At 42.0% G+C, this 22,262-nt stretch overlaps 1 protein-coding gene across 1 annotated transcript in view; it reads left to right on the forward strand.

The window, feature by feature from the left end:
- Window positions 1–22,262, forward strand: part of MLXIP (MLX interacting protein) — a 94,152-nt gene that overhangs the window by 56,189 nt on the left and 15,701 nt on the right. The window contains exons 5-9 of the mRNA XM_088449163.1: window positions 272–313; window positions 6,401–6,566; window positions 17,787–17,876; window positions 19,340–19,449; window positions 20,212–20,803. Of these exons, the coding sequence (XP_088305289.1) occupies window positions 272–313; window positions 6,401–6,566; window positions 17,787–17,876; window positions 19,340–19,449; window positions 20,212–20,803 (1,000 nt within the window). The remainder of the gene's footprint in view (window positions 1–271; window positions 314–6,400; window positions 6,567–17,786; window positions 17,877–19,339; window positions 19,450–20,211; window positions 20,804–22,262) is intronic.

Consider the following 22,262-nt stretch of genomic DNA (forward strand, 5'->3'; position numbering starts at 1 on the left):
CAATGTTCTAATGACTTGCCCAAAAGAATAGGATCATTAGGACTATTATGGTGGTGGCATTAATAATGGATGCCAGTAAAGCATGTTAAAAGATAATGAACTCTGAATGCGTCTGACAGTGCTTCCATTAATTACCTGGGTGCCCTGGCAGAAATTGTAGTCCGTTCTTCACAATAAGTTAGCTGTTTTGGTGCCAAGAAAGTTTCCAAGCCATGGAAGATGCTGAAGGGATTGAAACCATTTGATAACATTTGTGAATCTCTTTCAACAGTTACAGAAGCACAAAGATGAAGATCTCTCCAGTCTGGTTAAAGTGAGTTCCTTTCCTGTAATACTCCATGAAAACAAGCTGGTTGTAGCAGAATGTGGGAAGGATGTACTGATGCCTGACTATGCACAGAGCCAGGAACATATTGCCACAACAATCCTCCTTTTTAAGGCAGACGCCAAAACTGTCTGTTTTCAAGTCTGTTGAGTTTAGCTGAATAGCTGGCAGGTTCTGTGGGCTGCAGAATTAAATGTGGTGTTCAACTTGTGCCCCGCTGATGGCTATAGTCTCTTATTTATAAAGTACCATCATCGGCTTCAGCACTTTACAGTAAAGAAGAGATATTGAGAATACCATGATGTCTATACAACCTTTTCATCAGGTAATAGATTGGGTAACCAATAAGACTATTGCCCCAATAACTTTCTATTAAGTTATAGTTTTTTTAGATTTGAGTATTACATTTTATTCTGTTTATTTATTTTGTCTTTGGTTTCAGTTTAGTTGGAGTAATTGATGAGAGTAGTGGAATTACAATACCACAATTACTCTAAGCGCTTAATTGGAACAAATCATGTACTTTAAAAGCTGCTGCAAGCGATATTGGGGTTATTGTTATACCCTGAAATGACATAAAACGACAAAATACAAATGACAATCGCTGGGTTTGGTATAAGCTGATGAATTGAATAAGTTAATATAGCATAAATAAATCTGTCTGCTGTTTGAGAAATTCAGAGTCTCCTATTTAAATAAAAACATTAATAATGCATAATAAGCATACAATATATGACATAAAACATAAAATTTGCAGATATATAAAATACCTGTAGACACTGGTATTAAGTAATTTTACCACAAACATATAATTGAACTGGTGGTAATAAATGTTAGTTGTGTCCATGGCAACAGTTTAGTGGACTAGCCAAACGTGGTTAAACCAGGTTACTAGGACTCGTATAAAGTATGTAGGCTGTTAAAACTGTTGAAAAATGAAACATTTGTGGTATTAATTATAATGGGCATACATTACACTAATACCTAATATCGGCGGATCGCCCTGATAAATGTACTGAGTATGTGCACGACTGACATGAAAATATCGATCGTCCAGCATTTTTGTCCAATGCAAAGTTTTTGTAAGTTACAGTAAGTCACAGGGAAAGAATGGGGAAGTGTCTCCTCCCAGAGGAGGAACCCAGATATCATGTGCTGCACACTGTGACATATCTTAGAGCAGGGATAGCCAACCTTGGTCCTCACGTTTTCCAGACCACCTAGCAGGTGCACAGGTGTATTCATTATTCACTAACACATTTCATAAGATCTACAGGTGGAGCTAATTATTTCACTTGTGATTCTGTGAGGAGACCTGGAAAACATGCACTGTTGGTAGCTCTCGAGGACCAGGGTTGGCTACCCCTATCTTAAGCTGGCCAGACATAGCGATGTGCTCACGATCCGACATCGTGTACGATTTGCTGTGAACTCTCCACGGGAGCTCCCCGGCAGTCGTGAGCACGATTTGGTCCAAAAACCTGCAAATTTCACTTCCAATCTCACAATCCAACGGATCGTACGAATCGTGAGTTTCATCTTGACTTTCCCAAAACAAGAGAAGATGCTCTTCATGATTGGTGGGAAATTTAAATAATAACAAAGGGAGGGGCTAGCCAGGGTGTATAAAAAGCAGCCACCATTTTAACCCTGTTCACATTCTGCTCTGATACTAGTGAGGCTTGGTTTATACTAGCTGAAACCTGTACATTGCTACTGTGCTCTGCTTTATATTTGGCTTTTACCTTTTACAAAGTGTGTTATCTACCTGCAAGTGTGTGCATTCTATCCTGTTCCTGAATTCTGTGCTGATGCATCCCTATCAGTATAAAGTGTTGGTCGCCCAAGCTGGGGTCCAGTTGATCCAGGAGAGGGCCCAGCGAAGGAGAAGAACATGCTGGACCAAAGAGTGGCTTTAGCAAAGGGATACCAGCTCTCACATGTCCCTGCTGATGGAGATCAAGGACAATAACCCGGACTATCGCAACTACCTACGCATCGATGACTCCACCTTCCAAGAATTGTTGACTATGGTGACCCCCCACATCCGGAGGCAAGATACAAGGTTGCGGCAATTCCTGCTGAAGAGAGGCTGGTGGCTACCCTGAGGTACCTGGCTACAGGGAGGTCATATGAAGACCTGAAGTTTGGGACATTCATCTCACCTCAGTCATTGGGCGTCATCATTTCGGAGACCTGCAAAGCCATCGTTAAAGTGCTGCAGTTCCAGTATTGCAAGGTAAGAAAAAAAACACACTAGACATTTGTTTCTTGTCAAAGAAAAAAAAGTGTTTTTTTTTGTTCAATTTAACTCTTTATAGAACTGTGACAGCCAATAAGGCTGCATTAACAAAACTGTGCATGAATATTTGTGTGGCAAGAACACAACAGTATGTAATTGTAAATATATTACATAAACGTGTATAAACAGTACAAAACAGCATTATCACCAAATTTTATCAATCCTGCGGCAAATCCTCCTCCGATTCCAGCATAGCATTGTAAACGGTGCTTCTTGTGGTTGGGGGAGTCATCTCCAACCGGGCAGGGGGGTGCCTGACATAGGCATTTGGAGCAGGGGAATAAAGCATAGGGTCAGTAATATAGGTGGAGTGGTGCAAATTACTGCTGAGGGATTGAATGAGAAGCTCATAGACGAGCCTATGGAAATTTTTGGAAGTTACCGCATCCATTTTTCTCATCTGGCTATATATATGAGCAGTAAAGTCATCAATAGCATGAGGGGCTTTTTGAAGGATGCTTTCCGCTTTTTGTAGGAACAACTCCTCCTGTGTGTGTGTTTGCTTCTTCGATGTCCCCGATCAAAGTTAGGTCCGGCGTCATGGACAAATCAGGATCTTGGGTGGGAGTCTATTTAGGAAAAAAATAAAAATAAAATTATTAAAGTTATGTTTATCTAAAAAATTATTTTTCTATTTTTGTAGTTTCCAAACACCGTGGAAGAGCATTGCTGAAGAATTTGAACAACATTGGAATTTCCCTAACTGCGGAGGAGCCATCGATGGAAAACACATCTGCATCAACCCACCTGCCAACACTGGATCATATTACTACAACTATAAAGGCTTCTTCAGCATCTTTCTCATGGCAGTGGTGAATGCCTACTATGAATTTTGTTTGTGGATATCGGCAAGAATGGCCGTGCTTCGGATGGTGGGTCCTTCAAACAGACTGCTTTCTACCAGAAACTCACCAACAAAAGCCTCCACTTTCCCTCAATGGACGAGGTAAAGCACGGCCTAAATTAAGTTTTCGTCGCAGATGAGGCTTTTGCATTACATGAACATGTGATGAAGCCATTTGCACAGAGGGGCCTGACCAGAGAGAAGAGGATCTACAACTATCGTCTATCCCGGGCACGGCCCATTGTGGAAAATGCATTTGGAATACTTAGCAACCGGTTCCGCATTTTCCACACCACCATAATTCTACGTGTGGAGAAGATAGATTGGGTCGTGTTGGCTTGCTGTGTGCTACATAACTTTCTGTGAAGGAAAACTACACAACGAGGACCAGTCCCAGCTAGACCAGAAGATGTAGGACCTCCGGAGGAGATTGCCCAATTTACATCAGTGTCTGCACCGACAAATGCAACAACATCAACAGCATGTGCTAAAGAAGTGAGGGAGGAGTATATGGCCTATTTCAACGGACCAGGTGCGGTGAGATAAATGACTACAGTGGACAACTGTGATTGAGCAACAAAAAAAACTTATGAACTGTGTCTCTACTTACCAACAAATCCTGAGATGGCGCAATCACTTCTGCAGCCTCCTGGTCTCCTTCTCGCTCGGCCATCAGGACCACTGACTGGCGTTGTGGCTCTTGTTCACTTATAAAACTTATAAGGTCATAGTACAAGAGTGTTGGGTGGTACACGTCGCCGCTGCCAGCCCCGGAAGTTTTGGACTCATTCCGGCGGGCGGTGGCTGGGCCATGCATTTATAAATGGGAGGCACACATTGGTGGGCAGTGGGAGGTAAATGCATGGCCCAGCCACCGCCCGCCTCATTCCGGCGGGTGGTGGCTGAGCCATGCATTTATAAATGGGTGGCACACATTGGTGGGTAGGTGGGTGGCACACATTGGTGGGCAGTGGAAGGTAAATGTATGGCACAGCCACCGCCCGCCTCATTCCGGCGGGCGGTGGCTGGGCCATGCATTTAGAAGTGGCTGGCACACATGGGTGGTCAGTGAGGTTGCATTAAAATACATTACCAATACTCACCAAACTGCTGTAATCCACACTTCACTGTGCAGGCTCTCTTGCTTCCTTCTTGTAGCCACAATGCTACAGAAGATGGCGATTGGGCGTGTACAGGGTCCTCTCAGTCAAATTCCCCAAAGTACGATGAATCGTGAGATATATCGTGCGTAAAAAAACCTCACGATTTGGATCAAATCGTGTCCCAGATTGGCAAATCTGGCCTACAGCACGCCAGATATGAAGATGCGAGGTGCGACGAGTGGGGACGCACATCGGGATCGTGATCAGGAGTAGAACGTCACGATGTGGCCATATTTTACACGATTTGTCCTGATTCGTCGAAATCGGGTAAAAAAAATCGCCATGTGTGTGGCCAGCTTTAGAGTGTATGCCCATGATATCTGATGGGTGTCAGAAAGCCAGATAATATGTTTGTCGGTCTGCCAGTGTATGCCCAGCAACCCTCCAAAGAGCTGTAGAAAGTTCCAAGTAATAACTTGCCTGAAATTTCCAGGTCCAGTTGTAAAACGAGCTCAGTTGAACCAGCATGGGAGGCAATTCATACTGGATTATCTGCTCCTTGAAACGCTGGAAGAGTACACAGGTTCCGCTTGCTAGTGGCTGACTGCCTACGAAGTGTCATTTACAGGATTCAGAAATACGGATGTGATGTCAGGTCGATGCATCTCGCTCCTATGCAGTGGGGGTTACACTGGGCAGAGTTTATATACGGAATATTCGGGATGTAGTCAGGATGCCGGCGGTCGAAATGCCGATTGCCAGAATCCCGACACTGAAAGACTGGCATGGGACTGAAGATAGGTGTCTAAATACCGAAGCCTATTACTAGCCCCACACCGAAATCCCGACGCCCGACATACCTAATGTAGGTAAGCCAGGCGTCGTGAACTGTTAGCCGTGGGGGGGGTTTAGGTTCAGGCTAGCGGAAAGGGGAGGGGTTAGAGTTAGGCACACACCCCCCCCCGGGAGGGTTAGTTTATGGGAGGGGGGTGGGGGTTAGACACCACCCCCAGAGTCTTAGGGTTCGGCACTTACAAGGCAGGGTTAGGGGGGAGAGGGGAGGGTTAAATATACTTACCAGCCGACGTCGGGATTTTGATCTGTCGGGCTTCCAGGGTCGGGATTTGAAGCAATGGCTTTTAAGCCGTCGGTATTTCATACCCAACCCGAAAGTCTCAATTATCATTAACCCTCCATGTGCCGCATCTTTTTTGGTTGTAGAGTATATATTAATAAAGCAATACATGTGTACATTTTGTTTTATGTCGTATATATTTATTATACATTATTACATTTATTAATATAATAAAGCCTCCAAATGTTTCATGTCTAATAGTTTTATTTAGTTTTTTATTAACTAATTAAACTCATCAGCTTATACAGAGTGCAGTGATTATCACCATTTACATGTTATTCTGGGCATACACTCTACAATTATCTGTCAGATATCTGTCCAATCTGTCTGGTGGGAAGGAAAATCTGGTCCCTTTTCTAGTGTTTGGGAGCAAATTTCTATTGTTTTCTCCCATACATTACCAGGTTTTCATTCCAACCAGCCAGATTGGACAGATATCTGACAGATAATTGTAGCGTGTATGCCCAGCATTAGGGAGTATAAATGATGTAATCTGATTTGCTGATGATCCGTACCTCCATTCATGATGAATGTAATGTATGTAACCAGTGCACGGGATTGTGAGCCCAGACTGTTTTACAGTACAATGTCTCCATGCCAGGAACATCCCTATATATTTTACAGGCACTGTGTAGTAAGCACAAACGCTGTAGAATATAAATATGATGTCCTATTTCTGGTTGTCTTGCAGGATGATGATGTTATCCCCTGGTATACCAGTATGGACGGCAGGGAGACCCCGGTGCCGATGGAGGAGGAGGAAGAGCCTTTCGTGGACATGGAGATGCTTATGGCGGAGTTCAGCGACACTTTATTTTCTACTATTTATTCACATCAGCACAACCCAAAAGAAATTGGTAAGTCTCTTAGCCCTCCAATTGGGGATACTTCTGTAACCCATGCCTGCCAGCAGCATGTTCATTTACTTAGTGCCTTGGCAGTCCGTATGCTTCTCTGGGCTGCGGAGCAGTCTTTAGTTTTATTTTTTACTTTAACTTTATTTTTGGCCTTTCATACTGCACTGGGCGGAGAGCTTAATGAGTAGAAGTCCCACACAGTGCTCGTGGTCTCTATTCGTCCCCCTACTCCAGGTGCTGTAGACTCCAGGGAGCATGGTCACTGCTGGGGTTTCCAATGTAGCAGCTGCCTGCAGCAATCACTACAAGCACTGCGCACTGGAGAATATGGGTCTGTCGCATCCTAGGGTAGCTATCCTCCAGCTGCTCTGAGAAGGTTTACAGGTCAATTTGTAATCCCCAAGTTTGTTTGGTCAGGAGACTTTGGATTCTGGAGGAACTGGCTTGGGTTAGAGAGGCCTTGTCTGTGCTGGGGCTTATTGATGACTCTCTGCAAGTATATTTGAATGTCTCGGCTACTTTGTGGCTTCTGGTATCTTTTGGAATTAGGTATCGAATTGAGGGGAAGGGGGAAATAAGGACCACTGCACTATTAGATTGAACCTCAATTAATATATAGAACAAAAATCACTCAATGGGGGTGCTGCCACGGACAATATGGAGGATCCTATACACAACAATCCAAAGAAAAGGAGAAAAATGTCCTGTAATGGCGCACAAGGAAAAATAATGGATTCTAAATAAAATATAACTTTTATTGTAGTTTATTAAAACCTTGTTTAGAGAAATATTAATATTGGATAGATTTAAGAATGGTGAGAGGTTAGAAAAGTGAAATAATAAAATTGATGTTGACGCACTGGATGCTACAATCCAACAAATAAAGTAATTCTATATTATTCTGAGTATCTATGACTCTTATTTATTGTGATGTATATAAATCCTTTTAATTAACAGTGCATTGAAATTAGATATAAGGTCTATATGTCCCTTTGAGTCAGTGTCCAGTTACTAGGTTCCTCCTTCTAGATCATCTCTTGTCTACCATGTCCTATCTCATCATTAGCTAATATTTAAAGGGGCCCATCCATTTATAGACTTTGAAGGTGGGAACGACTAGCGTTCAGACCTTCAAGTCGCCGGGTGCTGAGCGGCACTGAAAGACGTTCACTGAACGTAATTTTCGGTGCTGCCGCTGCTGCACGTCCGGCTTCCTATCTCCTAACATGCCAAACCTGACGACTGTCGTCAGGTTGACCGGCATGTTGGAGAGATAGTCTGGGTCGGCAAGGACCCAGCGTGCACGTGCATCGCTGGTCCTTGCCGACTATCCACTAGCAAACTTTATACACGTTCCGACCAAAACCTCCTGGTTTTTATTACGAGATATTTTCCCCTAGTTAAAAAGTGGATAACCTCAATCCAACCTGATGTTGGATAGAATATATTTATATTATTTTTCATGATCATGTTATTCGTTTCTACCTATATCCTGACAAACATATTGATATGTATGGTTAATTATATCCAATGTTTTCATCTTATTGGCTTGTCACCTTGGTGATTTTTTTGTATATTGTTGGAATACCAAACTAAGGTGTTATAAGAATTGCTTGAAAATTCTACTCTCTTAGGAATACATATCATAATAACCTATCATGAATAACAAGATTGCAAGATGAGAAAAGCTTGTGATGGGCACTTCTCACTTATAATTAAATAGACTGCATCCACAAGATGCTAATTAAATAACAATATTATCAATATATATTTTGAAGAATGTGTATTTACTTTTATTGCACTCTGTGTATTTATCAGGTGCTACAAATTTTTATTATGTATATGTCATAATGGTTTAGATATCATGAAAACAACTAGCTAAGTTTATTAACAACTAATATTGCCATTAACAATGAAGTTTGCTGTCACATGACCATTGTTATCTGATGCTTAGGTGTGTGGGCGGTCTGGGAACCCAGTTGGACCCATATGATCATGTCATGTTGGATGTCCGTGGGTTGGGACTGATTCAGATTGCCGCTGTATCCAGACTCTTCATCCTTCTGAAATGTACATTGTGAGAACGAGATAGCGTTAACTCACAGGTAGTGGATAGTCTGCATGTGGACTGGAGTTAAATAAACTCCCTCTGCAACTTTGACAGATGTGGTCATGTGACCAAGTGTGCGGTCACGTGACAAAATGTGCTACTGATAAGGCGGGTCACGTGACCGATCATTGATGACGCAGTGAAATGGGATTGTTCTATTTCCAGCTAAGCTCCACGTGAGCCATCACCCGGTCACGTGACCTAATGTTTACTTCTGATGAGAAAGCTGTTCCATATCAGAACAGCAAGGTAAATCATTTGCTTGTTTAGTCAAATAATGACAATTAATATATTTTAAGTAACACTAGATGGGTCTGTCTTCTATAGATAAGTTTATGAGCCATCTGAATTAAATATATTAGGATATTTACTGATATTAAATGGAACGGATTGTGCATTACAGGTGTTTGTGATTAGCAGCCAATTTAGATAGGGTATATAAACCCCTACAACAGTACAGACCATTACCCTTTGATAAAGCTGTGGGACACATAGGGAAACGCGTCAGAACCTTTCTGTACTGAAGTTCTTCATCTGCACTGGGACTTTTGATATCTTTACATACCTGGACCAAGCCTCCAAAACTCCTCTGGCTATTATGCTTCATCTGCAGTGAACTAACATTCTTTTTGAACACAGCAAGCTCGTCCACCAGGCTCATCCACACTAAGGGGCTACCACCTTCCAGGACTGTCTCTGCTAATAACCCCGGATAGTTGGACCGCAGTGGTAATTATACGAGACTGTGACATCATCTACTACATTCATGTGCTGCAGTCCTATCACTTGCCATGCAAATGAGGCTTTAACTAGGAAAAGGTGTATGTTGATTAAACAGTGCACTTCCCAGATGCTTAATATTATAGAGCACAACTTATCTGTGTTACATATTATGCTATAGAGATTAACTCAGAATTTGATTCCATATTATTTTACAATTGCCGCATGATGTTTATATCAGCTGTGTTTTAATAAATGTGCATTTTCACCAAATCACAATCCGTTCCACAATACTTTCTATATCATACATTATTATATATCTAGTGCTGTATCTACATACCTTGTATCTATTTCTATATTTTGAGGTTGACTAGCCTGTCTCTCATACAGCTGCTTCAGAAAAGCTATCCTCTGCAGCGCCCGCTTCTGAATTACTTGTTACCGTAGTTCCTCTCTTGCATGTCCCTTTTGAGTGTCCAGATACAATTAAATGGAATGGGCAATGAGTATTCTTATCCAGACAATAGATATTGATATCTTAATAATTGCCCAAATATTCAGTAGTTCTTATTATGTTCGATTTTAAAATATAGAATATATTCAGTATTGGTTTCATGTAACAAGTAGGTGTTTTGACCTGGTCACATTAAATGGATAATCTTTCTCTAGGTTGAATAGTCTTATTGATCTGCAGCAGTGGTCGGGGAACAGGGGTAAATTACCCCACATGGGGTAAAAATTAAATTCCTGGGGGTAATGGACGGACAGCAGGGCATGCATATGAATCATTCTATAATATAGAATGATTCATATGCATGCCCAGCTGTGCCACAGGGAGGCTCTAAGCCGGACGCCCGCTGAGATGTTATTACCAGCGGGTGCCCGGCTCCTTCCCTGCAGTGCCGCGTTAGCCAGAGGCTGGAGTTCTCTTCTGAACTCCAGCTTCCGGCTCTCTCCATGCGCACTATGGGAGAGATGTCATGACGTCTCTTCCATAGGTCCGAGCAGCAGCCGGGCGGACAGTACGGCGGCGGATGCAGGAGCGGGGATTAAGGTAAGTGGGGTTATTTGTACAAGCGGAACTACAGGGGCATTATAATAGGGGCACTACTATAGGAGCATAACTAGGGGGGCACTACTACAGGGGCATTATATGGGGGCACTACTATATTATTTCCTTCCTTTCAAATCAAGGGGGTAACGTCAGCGTATCTAAATATATTTTAGGGTAAAAGGTAAAAATGTTCCCTGACTCCTGATCTACAGATTATTCATTTTAAAAGGGAGAAGCACATTTCAAGTTTTTCTGGCTGCAAGATTTCCATATATACACATCCATACTGTGTCATCAATTAACAGCAGGATACATTATGTCTAAATGTTACACCATGTTGAAACATTTATTTCCAATACTATATTGTGTGTCCTATGCCATAATCATGTATAACTTCACATGTGCAGCCAATATGTTGTTAGTTCGATATTCGATCATTATGGTCAAAACACCTACTTGTTACATGAAACAAATAATATACCAATACTGAATATATTATATATTTTAAATCTAACATAATAAAAACTACTAAATATTGGTCCAATTATTAAGATATCAATATCCTATTGTCTGGATAAGAATACTCATTGCCCCTCCATTTAATTCAATATGGACACTCAAAGGGACATATAGACCTTGTATCTAATTCCAACGCACTGTTAAGTAAAAGGATTTATATACATCACAATAAATAAGAGTCATAGATACTCAGAATAATATATAATTACTTTATTTGTTGGATTGCAGCATCCAGTATGTCAATGTCAATTTTATTTCACTTTTCTAACTTTCTCTCAACATTCTTAAATCTATCCAATATTAATATTTCACTAAACAAGGTTTTAATAAACTACAATAAAAGTTGTCTTTTATTTAGAATCCATTATTTTTCCTTGTGCGCCATTACAGGACATTTCTTTCTCCATTTCTTTGGATTGTTGTGTATATCTCTTGGATTAGTCAGGATCTGATACTTCATCCCATGAGGGGGGTGAAGTAGGAAATTCAGATTTGTACTCCACATAAAAGAAATGGATTGTGCTAGTCAGTGGGTTTTATGCAAATAAAATGCTATAGTAAATCAGTATCACTTGACTTGAAATAATATCAACAAGGTTTCTCTCAAATAAAAATAACATATCTTATATACATAGACACTTGACAGGACTAAAACACACATAAATTATATGTGTACATACAAAAATGTATATATATAAAAAACTTGAAATAATACCACTTGTGGCTGCGATATATTTTCAGATAATGGTTACCCATATAAGTCCAAGTCTGCCTTCTCACTGATCAGTGGGGTTAAATAAAGTATCCTGTGTAATTGTGATATACAATGTATAAGGTGCTCACCGGCAGATTGAAATAAATACTTTGTTTCTTTAGTCAGTCTGTATGCAGGGGATCAGATCACAGTATTTTTGTTGCGGTGTGTTATGTCAATCCTTATGTACACCGTACTCGTCTTACCATGCGCAGGCTTGTGGATGGTAGGGGCAGCACACCGTTGCTCAATGTTTTTCTTTCAGCGTTAGGGGAAACCACAACGCATGTATCCCAGCGGCCGCTGTGGTGTAGAAGTACCAATTCCACCGGGTCTTTCACTCCGCAATCGCTTGCCTTCGAGCTTTTAGATGATGGTAATCTCATAGTTCAATTATAACAAGTGTCTATGTACATTAAAAATATATTATTTTTATTTGAGAGAAGCCGTGTTGATAAAAATGTAGTGAAGTCAAGTGATACTGATTTACTATAGCATTTTATTTGCATAAAACCCAATGAGTAGCACAATCCATTTCTTTTGTTTATGTGGAGTCTGTGGTTAATTTAAGCCAGCTGGTACTGGCAAGTGGGATTAGCAGCAAGAGTGGGAGAACGTACAATATTGTATACACTGTCTCAATAGTACATTTAAGCGCAAGGATATATCAGTCAGGAATTCCATAGGTTTGCAGTGTTTCTTGGGTAAGGCGTATGGTGAAGCATCCAGGTAAACTTTCTGGTTATGACTGTTTTACAGGTCACGCAGGTCGGCAGTTCTCTTGCAGGTTAATGCCCCTAGACCTAGGTGTTGCAGATTTTTGTTTCGCTACTCAGGTAGCTCGAGGGGTTAGTCCTAGTGATGTCAGTCCCCCATCCTATGAGGGGGTCAGCAGAGAGGCAAATCGGTTTGGGCAACACTTCGCTTTCCAGAAGTCTGACAAACAGTCGGCATGATGGGTAACAGTCCTGACAAGGCTCTCTTGTGTTGATATACCAGCTTTCCAGGAGCAGTGGTTCTATTCCACTACAGATGATTGGGTTAGAGGCATCACTAGCTGGTTAAAGTTCTGCTGGGCAAAGCGTTTTGCTTACCTGGAAATTATTCAGTCTTTACTCTCGTTTGGGATTGTCTATCCAGTTCTTCATGGATGTATTAGTTTAGTGTTTTACGCTAATCTCTTTCTGGTGTAGAAACCAGATGGGTCTTTCTATCCTATTGTGATTTGAAGTAATTGAACACAGCTCAGGGAACAGTTTCATGTAATATCTGAGGCCTGTCATTAATAACATGGAGAATGGAGAGTTCATGATGTCTATGGATAGCACAAATGCCTATTTACACATCCCCAAATTGAAGGGACATCAGTCTCTTCTCCACTGCGTTTCAGAACAAGATTTACGAGTTCAGGGCACTTGTGTTTGGCTGTGATGGCAGTTCTTTTATGATGCAGGACGGTGATAATCATTCCCTATCTGGCCAATCATTTAATCTAGACCAGTTACCCATCTTTGCACCAAACTCATGTACCGGACTGCAGATTCTAGCATACCATTTTTTTGGATTGTCAATAACCAGAAATCAAAATGCTACAGGCTTGCTTTTAGTGACGTGCATCTTTTGCGGAAAGGCATTAATAGTAGTCCGACAATGCCATTGCAGTGGCGTACCTCAATCGGGGGGCACCAGTAGTCTTGTGGCCATGAGAAAGATCTGCCAGATTTTACTATTGATGGCTGGAGGGATATTTTCCCATCATTATGGCAGTGTTCATTTTTGGGGATAGACATGTTAGAAGCAGTTTTCCTTAGTCATCAGAATGTTTATCCTAGGCAGTTGTCGCTTCATCCCCAAAGTGTTATAAATGTCCTCCAATTGGAGGACTAAGAAAAGATGGATTTAAAGGATTTAACTCAAGTACAAATAAATCCTAAGTAGCTAGGGGGCAGGGCCGGCTCTAGGGGTGTTCGACCAGTGCGGTCGCACAAGGGCGGCACCCTTCCCCAGCATCCCGATTTCAGCGGGACAGTACTGTCCCGCTGCTCCATCCGCGGGCCGAAGTGGCCCACGGGTGCGGCGGTGCCGGACCCCCGGAGTGTGAATGGATGCCGAGCGCATGCGCGCGGCCTCCATTCACTGACGGGAGAGGGCTGGGGGAAGCCCAGCCAGTGACGGATTGCTGGGCTTTACCCCCAGCCTGACGTTATTTGGAGGCATGCCATGCGGGCACGCCTCCAAATAACGTCACATAGGGGGTGTGTCCTATGGTAATTAGGCCATGCCCCCAAATTTGGGCGCACGCGGCTTCGCCGCGCACGATGAGAGGACACCGTATGATGGGCCAGCACAGGGTGCTCTGACCCCTGGAGCCAGCCCTGCTAGGGGGCATCTGCCCACAGCCCTATAGTTCCTTTTTGTTTATGTACATTTTGATGTTTTGCAAGTAGATTTTCCTCCTCATTCCTTGTTCCTCTGTATGCTCTTTTGTATGATAAACAGAACTGATGTGATCCTAGCAGGCATGGGGTATAGAGGGGGAGGAGCACTGAGAAGTATTTAGATTTAAAGTGTCCACACTCTACCCCAAAGTATTCCCAGTGTCCCCCAATGGACTTAAAGAAAATAATTTATTGTACAGTGCTATATTTGTTTAAAGGCCAGAGGTATTTTATCATTTGTATCCAAACGTACATACATTTGTAGTTAGTGGATTTTCAGGAGTCTAGATCAGTGGTTCTCAAACTCTGTCCTCAGGACCCCCACACAGTTCACGTTTTGCAGGTCACCCAGCAGGTGCACAGGTGTAATTATTACTCACTGACACATTTTAAAAGGTGGAGCTAATTATTTCACTTGATTCAGTGTGGAGACATGGAAAACATGCACTGTTTGGGTCATGAGGACAGAGTTTGAGAACCTATGGTCTAGATAGAAGGATGTATGCAGGGATATTGGTCGGTTCCTTCTCGCATTAAGCGATGTATGTGGCTAAAGGAAATTAAGGCACATTTTAAAAAGATAAATAAGACAAACATATATCGGTGAGATATTAAGTTTTTAAATGCGTTTTCAGACCCTTTTTTGTAAGGTTGAATTTGTTGTAGTGATATAATACATCAACATCTGCTGCTATGGTATAATAATAGAAATGATCTGTACTGACTGGAAGAGTCTCCATACAGGCAGATTACTGAGGCTCCCAGTACAGCTGAGCCAGAGCCGGATTTAGACCTCATGGGGCCCTAAGCAAGATATCAGATTGGGGCCCCACTTCCTAAACTGCACTCAATTTTACACACACATTGCCCCCATAACTGTGCGCACACACACTGCCCCATAACCACACATACACACTCAGGGCCTGATTCAGATCCAGACGCTAAGCTGCGATCGCTCGCTATGGCCGATTGTCATCCATTTGCATATGCAGTGCGCGTGCGCGAGCCAGTCACTGCGATCGGGAATTGTGTGCTCGTAGCACAAAGACTGAGCGCTACCTTGAGTGACAGACAGTGCCTTTTGTGGGTGATAACAGGGGAAGGTGCTTGTGAACGGGGAGTGGTGGTGCAAACGCAGGCGTGTCTGGGCGTCTAAACAGCATTTTATGGGTGTGCATATTTAGCAAATATGCGTCATTGTACACGTCATTTGGTTGTATTTCAGCCTGCAGTGATCGCAGGTTTTGCGGCGGGGTAGGTTCGATGTTACCGATTAATCATACCCTTACAGGAGATGACGTGTGTTAAGAAAGGAAAGTGGGTGCATCTTTATACACCTGCATTCGCTCACTGTCGTCGCTCTCTAAGACTTAGAGGGCATCCGTACGCCACACAGTGTGATCGCGATAGTTGCATATCCGGCCCCTTTTGGCAGCGAGCGATCGCGCCTTAGCATCCGGGTCTGAATCAGGCCCACAGTCCTCATAGCAACACACACACACTTCCCCATAGCCGCACACAAACACTTCCCCATAGTCAACACACACTGCCCCCACACACTAGCTGCACGCACGCATACACACACACACACACACACACACACACACTGCCTTACTGACATGGACACCCCTTACTGACAGATTCCAATTCTAACACAGACCCCTTACTGACACTGATTCAGACACAGACACAATTACTGACACACCTTACTGACACAGACACCACTTTCTAACAGACACATTTACCTACACAGATACAACTTACTGAGACAATCACACTTACTGACACAGATACAACTTACTGACAGGCACCACTTACTGATCGATACCCCTTACTGACACACACACTTACTGAAATCCGCACTTACTGATACAAGCTTATTCATTTATTATACAGTCACATAGCACGAGAAGATACACAACACCCCCCTCCCCCCCCCCCCCCCCCCCTGTGCGGACTATAGCAGGTGGGTGCTGGAAACATCAACCAACCTGCGCCTCCCCCTCCAGCGGGATGTCTACTATGTATGTGTGCTCACCTGTCTGCTCCTCAGCCTGGCAGTGCGCTGGTGGGGATTGTCACCATGTGTAGGCAGCCTCTGTTCTCTTACTGGCTCCCCTCAGCAGCAGGGCTGGGACCTCCTGCTCTCCTGACTAGTCCCGCCTCCTCTGACTTCCACTTCCTCCTACTCTGCCCCTGCCGCAGGGCGGGTGGTGCCTATGACTACTATGATCTGTGAGGAAGAGTAGGATGGCTGAGCTGTGGGGGCCAAGGAAGCGGTGTATAAGGGGGACATTTGTTCCCTTCAGCAGCGCTGCCCATCAACTGACCCAGAGTCCTGCGCTGGCACTGCTGCAGTGAGAGATCCTGACAGAGTTTGGTCGGTGCAGCTCTGGGCAGAGGAGCCCTCTGTGAGGGGGGGCCCGGGGGTACTCACCCCTATGCCCCCCAAAATTCGGCTCTGGCGGCAGGTGTGTGCTGGTCCCTCCAGTGGGGCTGGCTGGGCCCGGCTGAAGCTGGGCAGCCACTCCCCTCTCTTCCCTCCCTCTCCCTCCAATGCATTGCAATCACTGTGGGAGTGCGGGGTTGGTGACATCATGACATCACGTGGTGCGCACTGTGCTTCTCCAGGAAATGTTTATGAAGGTATGGATTCCTGCCATCTACTTTTGTGGGGCCCGGCCACGGGGCCCTTTGGAACCACCGGGCCCTAGGCGGCTGCTTATGTTGCCTTGTGGCAAATCCGCCTCTGAGCTGAGCTGTGGAACCACCCTGTGTGTTGTATCTATGCTAACTGCCAATTCTCCAGTCATCCCATACACATTAACTCTTCAAAGTGGAGAAAGCAGAACATAGAGTTAAATTGCCTTTTCAAATTGTTGTAATTCTACTTATTAATTTATTTATTTATTTTTTAAATTAAATTGTTATTGGAAATTGTGATACTTTTGATCAATATGATTCCTATTTGCCACCATTTTAAGCACTATGCACCATCTCTTTTATCTCACTTATATGTTGGGTCTCCTCTAAGATCTGACACAATGAGCCCATCATCCGACTTTAATATTCTCCAGTCTCAGCTGGCTGGGGAGTGGTTGGTTTGGGTATATGAAGTGTAGTTTTTATAGTTTACTGCATGTGGTTAGATTACTATGGTGCCATCCTCTGCCGGGGCAACATACCCTGCTACATGCTGCTGATTTTCCTAACGCTCAAATGGGCTTTTTCTTTTGATTTTTTATTTATTTTTTTTTGTAGTAAAGAACCAGCAAATTTATTATAAGTTACTTATATAGTGCCAGCATATTTCTTTGCATTTTACAATTGGAAACAACAGTAAAAAAGAAGACAGGGTAATAACAGACAGACACAGAGGTAAGAGGGCCCTGCTCGCTAGCTTACAATCTATAGCAAATCTAAATATACAATAAGGCATACACACCAATGAAAAATGATCAAGAATAGGAAAATATGGAAAAATGTTAATACTTTTGAGATGTTCCCAAGTAATAACCTTTCTATGATGAGGGAGAGGAATTGATGATGATGGTTTTTAGAATAAATCAATCTTTTAATATAACGTCCCTTTTGAACACCTGAATGTCTGTCCTGCTTATTACAGCACATGTCGGGAATGCAGATATGATCCAACCAGAGCTTTTTCCTCTGCAGCCCAACCTGGATTTAATGGACACTTTTGAATCCTTTCCAGGTGAGTAGTCCTGTGAGTAAGGACAATACAAATGTCTGGGGTATTGTCTGTGTGTAATTAACTATACTAGTTGTATGGCAATCCGATATAAAATTAGGAGCGATTTACTCGGTGGAATGTAATGAGGCCTAATGGTGTGTACACACGGTCCGATTAAAATGGCCGATATTAACGATATCGATCATATCGTTAGCGTTAATGTCGTGCATTTTTCGCCCACAAACAACCTGAAATGCGTGGGAACGTATGGTCGATATCGACCATCGCCCGTGCACGCAGCCCAACCTGGTCGATATCGACCAGGTTACTATAGGTACCCCTGATTATTGATCGTGGGTCCTTATAGTCGGTGTATTGCTGGTGTGCTGGATGATCGATCGTCCAGCCCACCCGGGAGATCGAGCAACGATATAGTTGTCGATTGTCCCGTCTGTACGCACCATTAATCTGGTGACTGCTATGGTTTTCCACTCAACATTGCTAGTCGCACTCAAGCCTTAAACGATTCTGCATCACAAGAAGAGTCTTTAATGTTCTATATCACCACATTTGTTTTTTAGTTCTAGGTATAAAAAAAATGCAGAAAGATAGTTGCAAAAAGTACAAGTTGTGGACAGGTAGCAGAAATGAGGCTGAGCGGCTTGTTACATAGGTTTCTATAAAGTGAAATCAGGACTATGCCTAAATATAAAACCTGTTTGTTTACCAATGACTAGTGCATCTATTCTTCACTAAAAATGGACTTGAGTATCACAGTAGTGGTTTGTGTGATAGCAGAATGATAGTGTTTTATTGTAACATTATAAGTATCGGGAGGTGATGATGCTAAATATTGTACCCCAACAACTGTAAGTGCTTAATGTATTATTTATATTGACTTTTAGGTCTTCTACCTTTCTGAAAGAAAGAGCAAGGGAAAGTGTTCATGGTTAATATCTTATATGTGGTCTTTTTTCTTAACTATTAAATTAACAGCATTGTCTAAACTGAAATTATATAAATCCAAATCCACTTTCTACCATTCAAAATCTTTACTATCTGTGTAGTAAAAAGCAGTATTCCATGCATACAATGCTTCAATATAAAAAAAAAAAATTAAAAAGCAGTCAAGCCGGGGTTAATGCCTCTCCCCTAACGTTCCCATTTCGAGGGGTATTGACATCTGTTTAGCTTGGCAAGATCTGTTGCAGCGGAGCAACCAGTCACTGTTACAGGCATTCAGTCTGAGAACTGTATATAACCGATGTATGGCTTTGTACTTGATATTTAGGTATTTGAACTGTAGCCAACAATATATTTTTAGTTTTGAGGGGAATTAACCTTTGTAATTCGGATATGTTTTGCGTAAATTATCTTTAATGCTTGAAATGTAATTCACAACGTAATATAGATGGGACGCTCTCTTCTAATCCTGTATGCAGCACTAAATCATTTTACATTTTTTTTTTTATTTTTTTTTACAGATATATTCTCTTCAAAAAGTTTGTCATCTACTTTATTTAGTTCTGCCTCTACTGTATCTGCCGTCCCATTGGCTGACCCTGCTTTGCGTTCCTGTAATCAAACATTGGCGGTAAGATACAATGTTTTATGGGTCTTCAAGTTTGATAATTTCTGGTTTTATGGGTCTTCAAGCTTGATCATTTCTGGTTTTATGGGTCTTCAAGCTTGATAATTTCTGGTTTTGTGAAAGTGTGGCTCATTGTCCATGAATGAGGAATCACCCAGCACACTGATGATTGAGAATTGACTAATACATAAAACACAAACCGTCAGCGTGAAAGTCTGGGGCCACAACCAATGAATCTGGTTAGAGGATAAAGACTGCCTACCAATATATGTTTTAGTTAGAGATGGTCTCTAACCATGTGATAATAAATGTAGAGATATTTGTCAATTTATTTTATATATGTAGGAAAGCATTTCTGTGTGGTGTGTTTTAGTATGTATACCAAATGGGTAGTAATGCTTTTTTATTGTGGCTTTTCTGTTAGTAAACTGATATATTTATTTAAATGAGGACTGCTTAGTTTTATTCTGGCTTCAGCAGCCAAATACCTCAGCAGGCAGTTACGTGCTGTGTTTTCCAGTAGCTAAAAAAAAATTTTTATTTGCCGTGTTCAAATAGCAGCAGAATGGGGGTGTGACCATGAGGACCAGTTACACCCACCTTTGAAGCATCACACGGCTCTGGGTTTCATCAGCCTTGCATATAGATATAATATGTATTTTGCCAAATCTTTTAGCTCATACGATATTGCCATATAGCTCTGAGTAGAACGCATGTGCTCAATGTTGCTGCCTCACCCACATCACTGGTTTCTTTTTTTTCCAGCCTTCTGTTTTGCCAACAAGCAACCTTGCACCTGTGAATCTTGATGAAGAGTTGATCCCGTCCCCAGGTCCTCCCTCCATCCTCCCTCGAGTACCAGAAGTGAGGAGAGAGAGAGCTTCCAGTGTGGGCAGCATCTCTGCTGCTCATGGGCCAGTCAAGTTTAACTCAGAAACTTCTATAACCAGCCAGCATGGTTTTGGCACCATTCTCCCCCCTCCAGTGACGATCTTCCAAACACCTTCTGTTCCACCACCCGTGCCTCCAAATGCCAGACTGGCACCCCAAACTTCCTTTGTTAGCATGGACACTGATAAATTCCCAATTTGTAATGCCTCTGTTATCACACACACAGCCTCTGCCACCCTTACCCATAATCCTTCTGCAACTACCTTCAGCCAGAGCCAGAACCTCATTCTCACTACGCAGCAACAAGTGCCTTGCAACATTTCACTGCAAACTGCTGGGGTCACTCAACAAAATACCCCTCGGCCCCGGACATACTTTGCACTCTCTGGAGCCAAGCAGAAAAAACAGCCTAAAAAAATTGTGCCTGGTCCCCAGCCAGAGACACTGTCTTTGCTTTTTACACCTGGTAAGCTTTTATTGTTAACACGCAAGAAGAGATTTCTGGAATCTGCACTTATGTTGCAATGTAAAATAGCTCCAGCTTTGTAACATAATCAAAGTGGATAAATGTTGTCCATATAACTGCACAATTTAAACACTAAAACACTGTTAAAAGCATAACCGTCATTGTTTTGCAAGGGCTGTGCTGATTTCCAACAGTTTGATGTCTGGTAGCTTATATGACTGTGAACAGTTATGTATAGTTTGTGATAAGCGCAAACAATAATGTTTACAATACTAGTAATTCTTTTTGATGATTTAAAAAAAGAGTTGTAAACTTGATAATGCCTACTATAGTATGCACAGAAGCTGCTTAATGGGCAATTTATATTTCTGCCTAATTAAATGAGTGAGAGCAGTGAACTTTTGAAATATACAATTTCTATAATCAAATCTAGTGAGTGTGATATCCGTGGCAGATTCTCGGTTCCGGTATTGCATGCAAAGTGCTTAAATGTACTGGTTCAGCGCCGCGGCAAATTGTTACTTGAAGCTTATTTAAAATGTTTGAAGTGTTATCCAGAAGGGAAATATTCCTTTTAGGTGTCTTTACATATATTTTTGTGTATTTTGTTCTTATATTCCGTTATTAATTCCATAATTTTCCAGGTTTTGCTTTCCTTTATGTTTTTGTGTTTTGTTCTTTGGTTTTTTTGTGTTTTTTTTAAACCTGCAGTGTTTTGAGAGTTAGTTATATACTTTTCTGTGTGTGTGTGTTTTTTTTTTTTTTCCCACAGTCATGACTGATGAACATTGTATTTAGCTGTGTACAACGTTCTCTTTTCTTTTCTCTTAAATCAATTGGATCATGCCCATTAAAGAAACAAAAAATAATTTTGGGATCTCCACAACTCTATAATGATGACTGAAATTAATGTTGAGGTGGTGTGATTTTTGAACATCAATTGCCACCTGGAGTTAGACCTGAAAAATTAGGTTGATTATAAATAAATGTCCAGTGAGACTAAGGGGGGTAGTCAGTTTGATGGCGAAAAATGTCCGAGGTCACACTGTGTGTGTGTTTTAGAATACTCTAGAAAGTTTTCAATCACTGAAGTCTCCGTTGTTTACTAAAATTTTAATTGGTTCATCATAAAAAGAGAGCTGTCATTTCTGCATGAGACAATGATGATGTGTCTATATAGAATAATTATCGGCGGCTGATTACACTGCACAGGTAATTGTATTCTAGCATAGAATTGAGGCTTTTACAACTGCAGTGTGTTGCTGTTAATAATTCTAATGCAGTTTGTTCCTTTTGTTTTATAGAAATGAAAGGTTTACATTGGGTTTCTATTTCTTTGTTTATCTTTATTTTCATTTTCACAATTACAGGCTCTCCCCTCATGCATATATAACTGAATGGGAGGTTGCTTTATCTTATGTGTTTTCGTTCTGGTAAAGAATTCCAGATAAATCCTCAT

The sequence above is a fragment of the Taudactylus pleione genome, unplaced genomic scaffold (assembly GCF_031769625.1).
Source record: "Taudactylus pleione unplaced genomic scaffold, aTauple2 ptg000479l, whole genome shotgun sequence".
Taxonomy (NCBI): domain Eukaryota; kingdom Metazoa; phylum Chordata; class Amphibia; order Anura; family Myobatrachidae; genus Taudactylus; species Taudactylus pleione.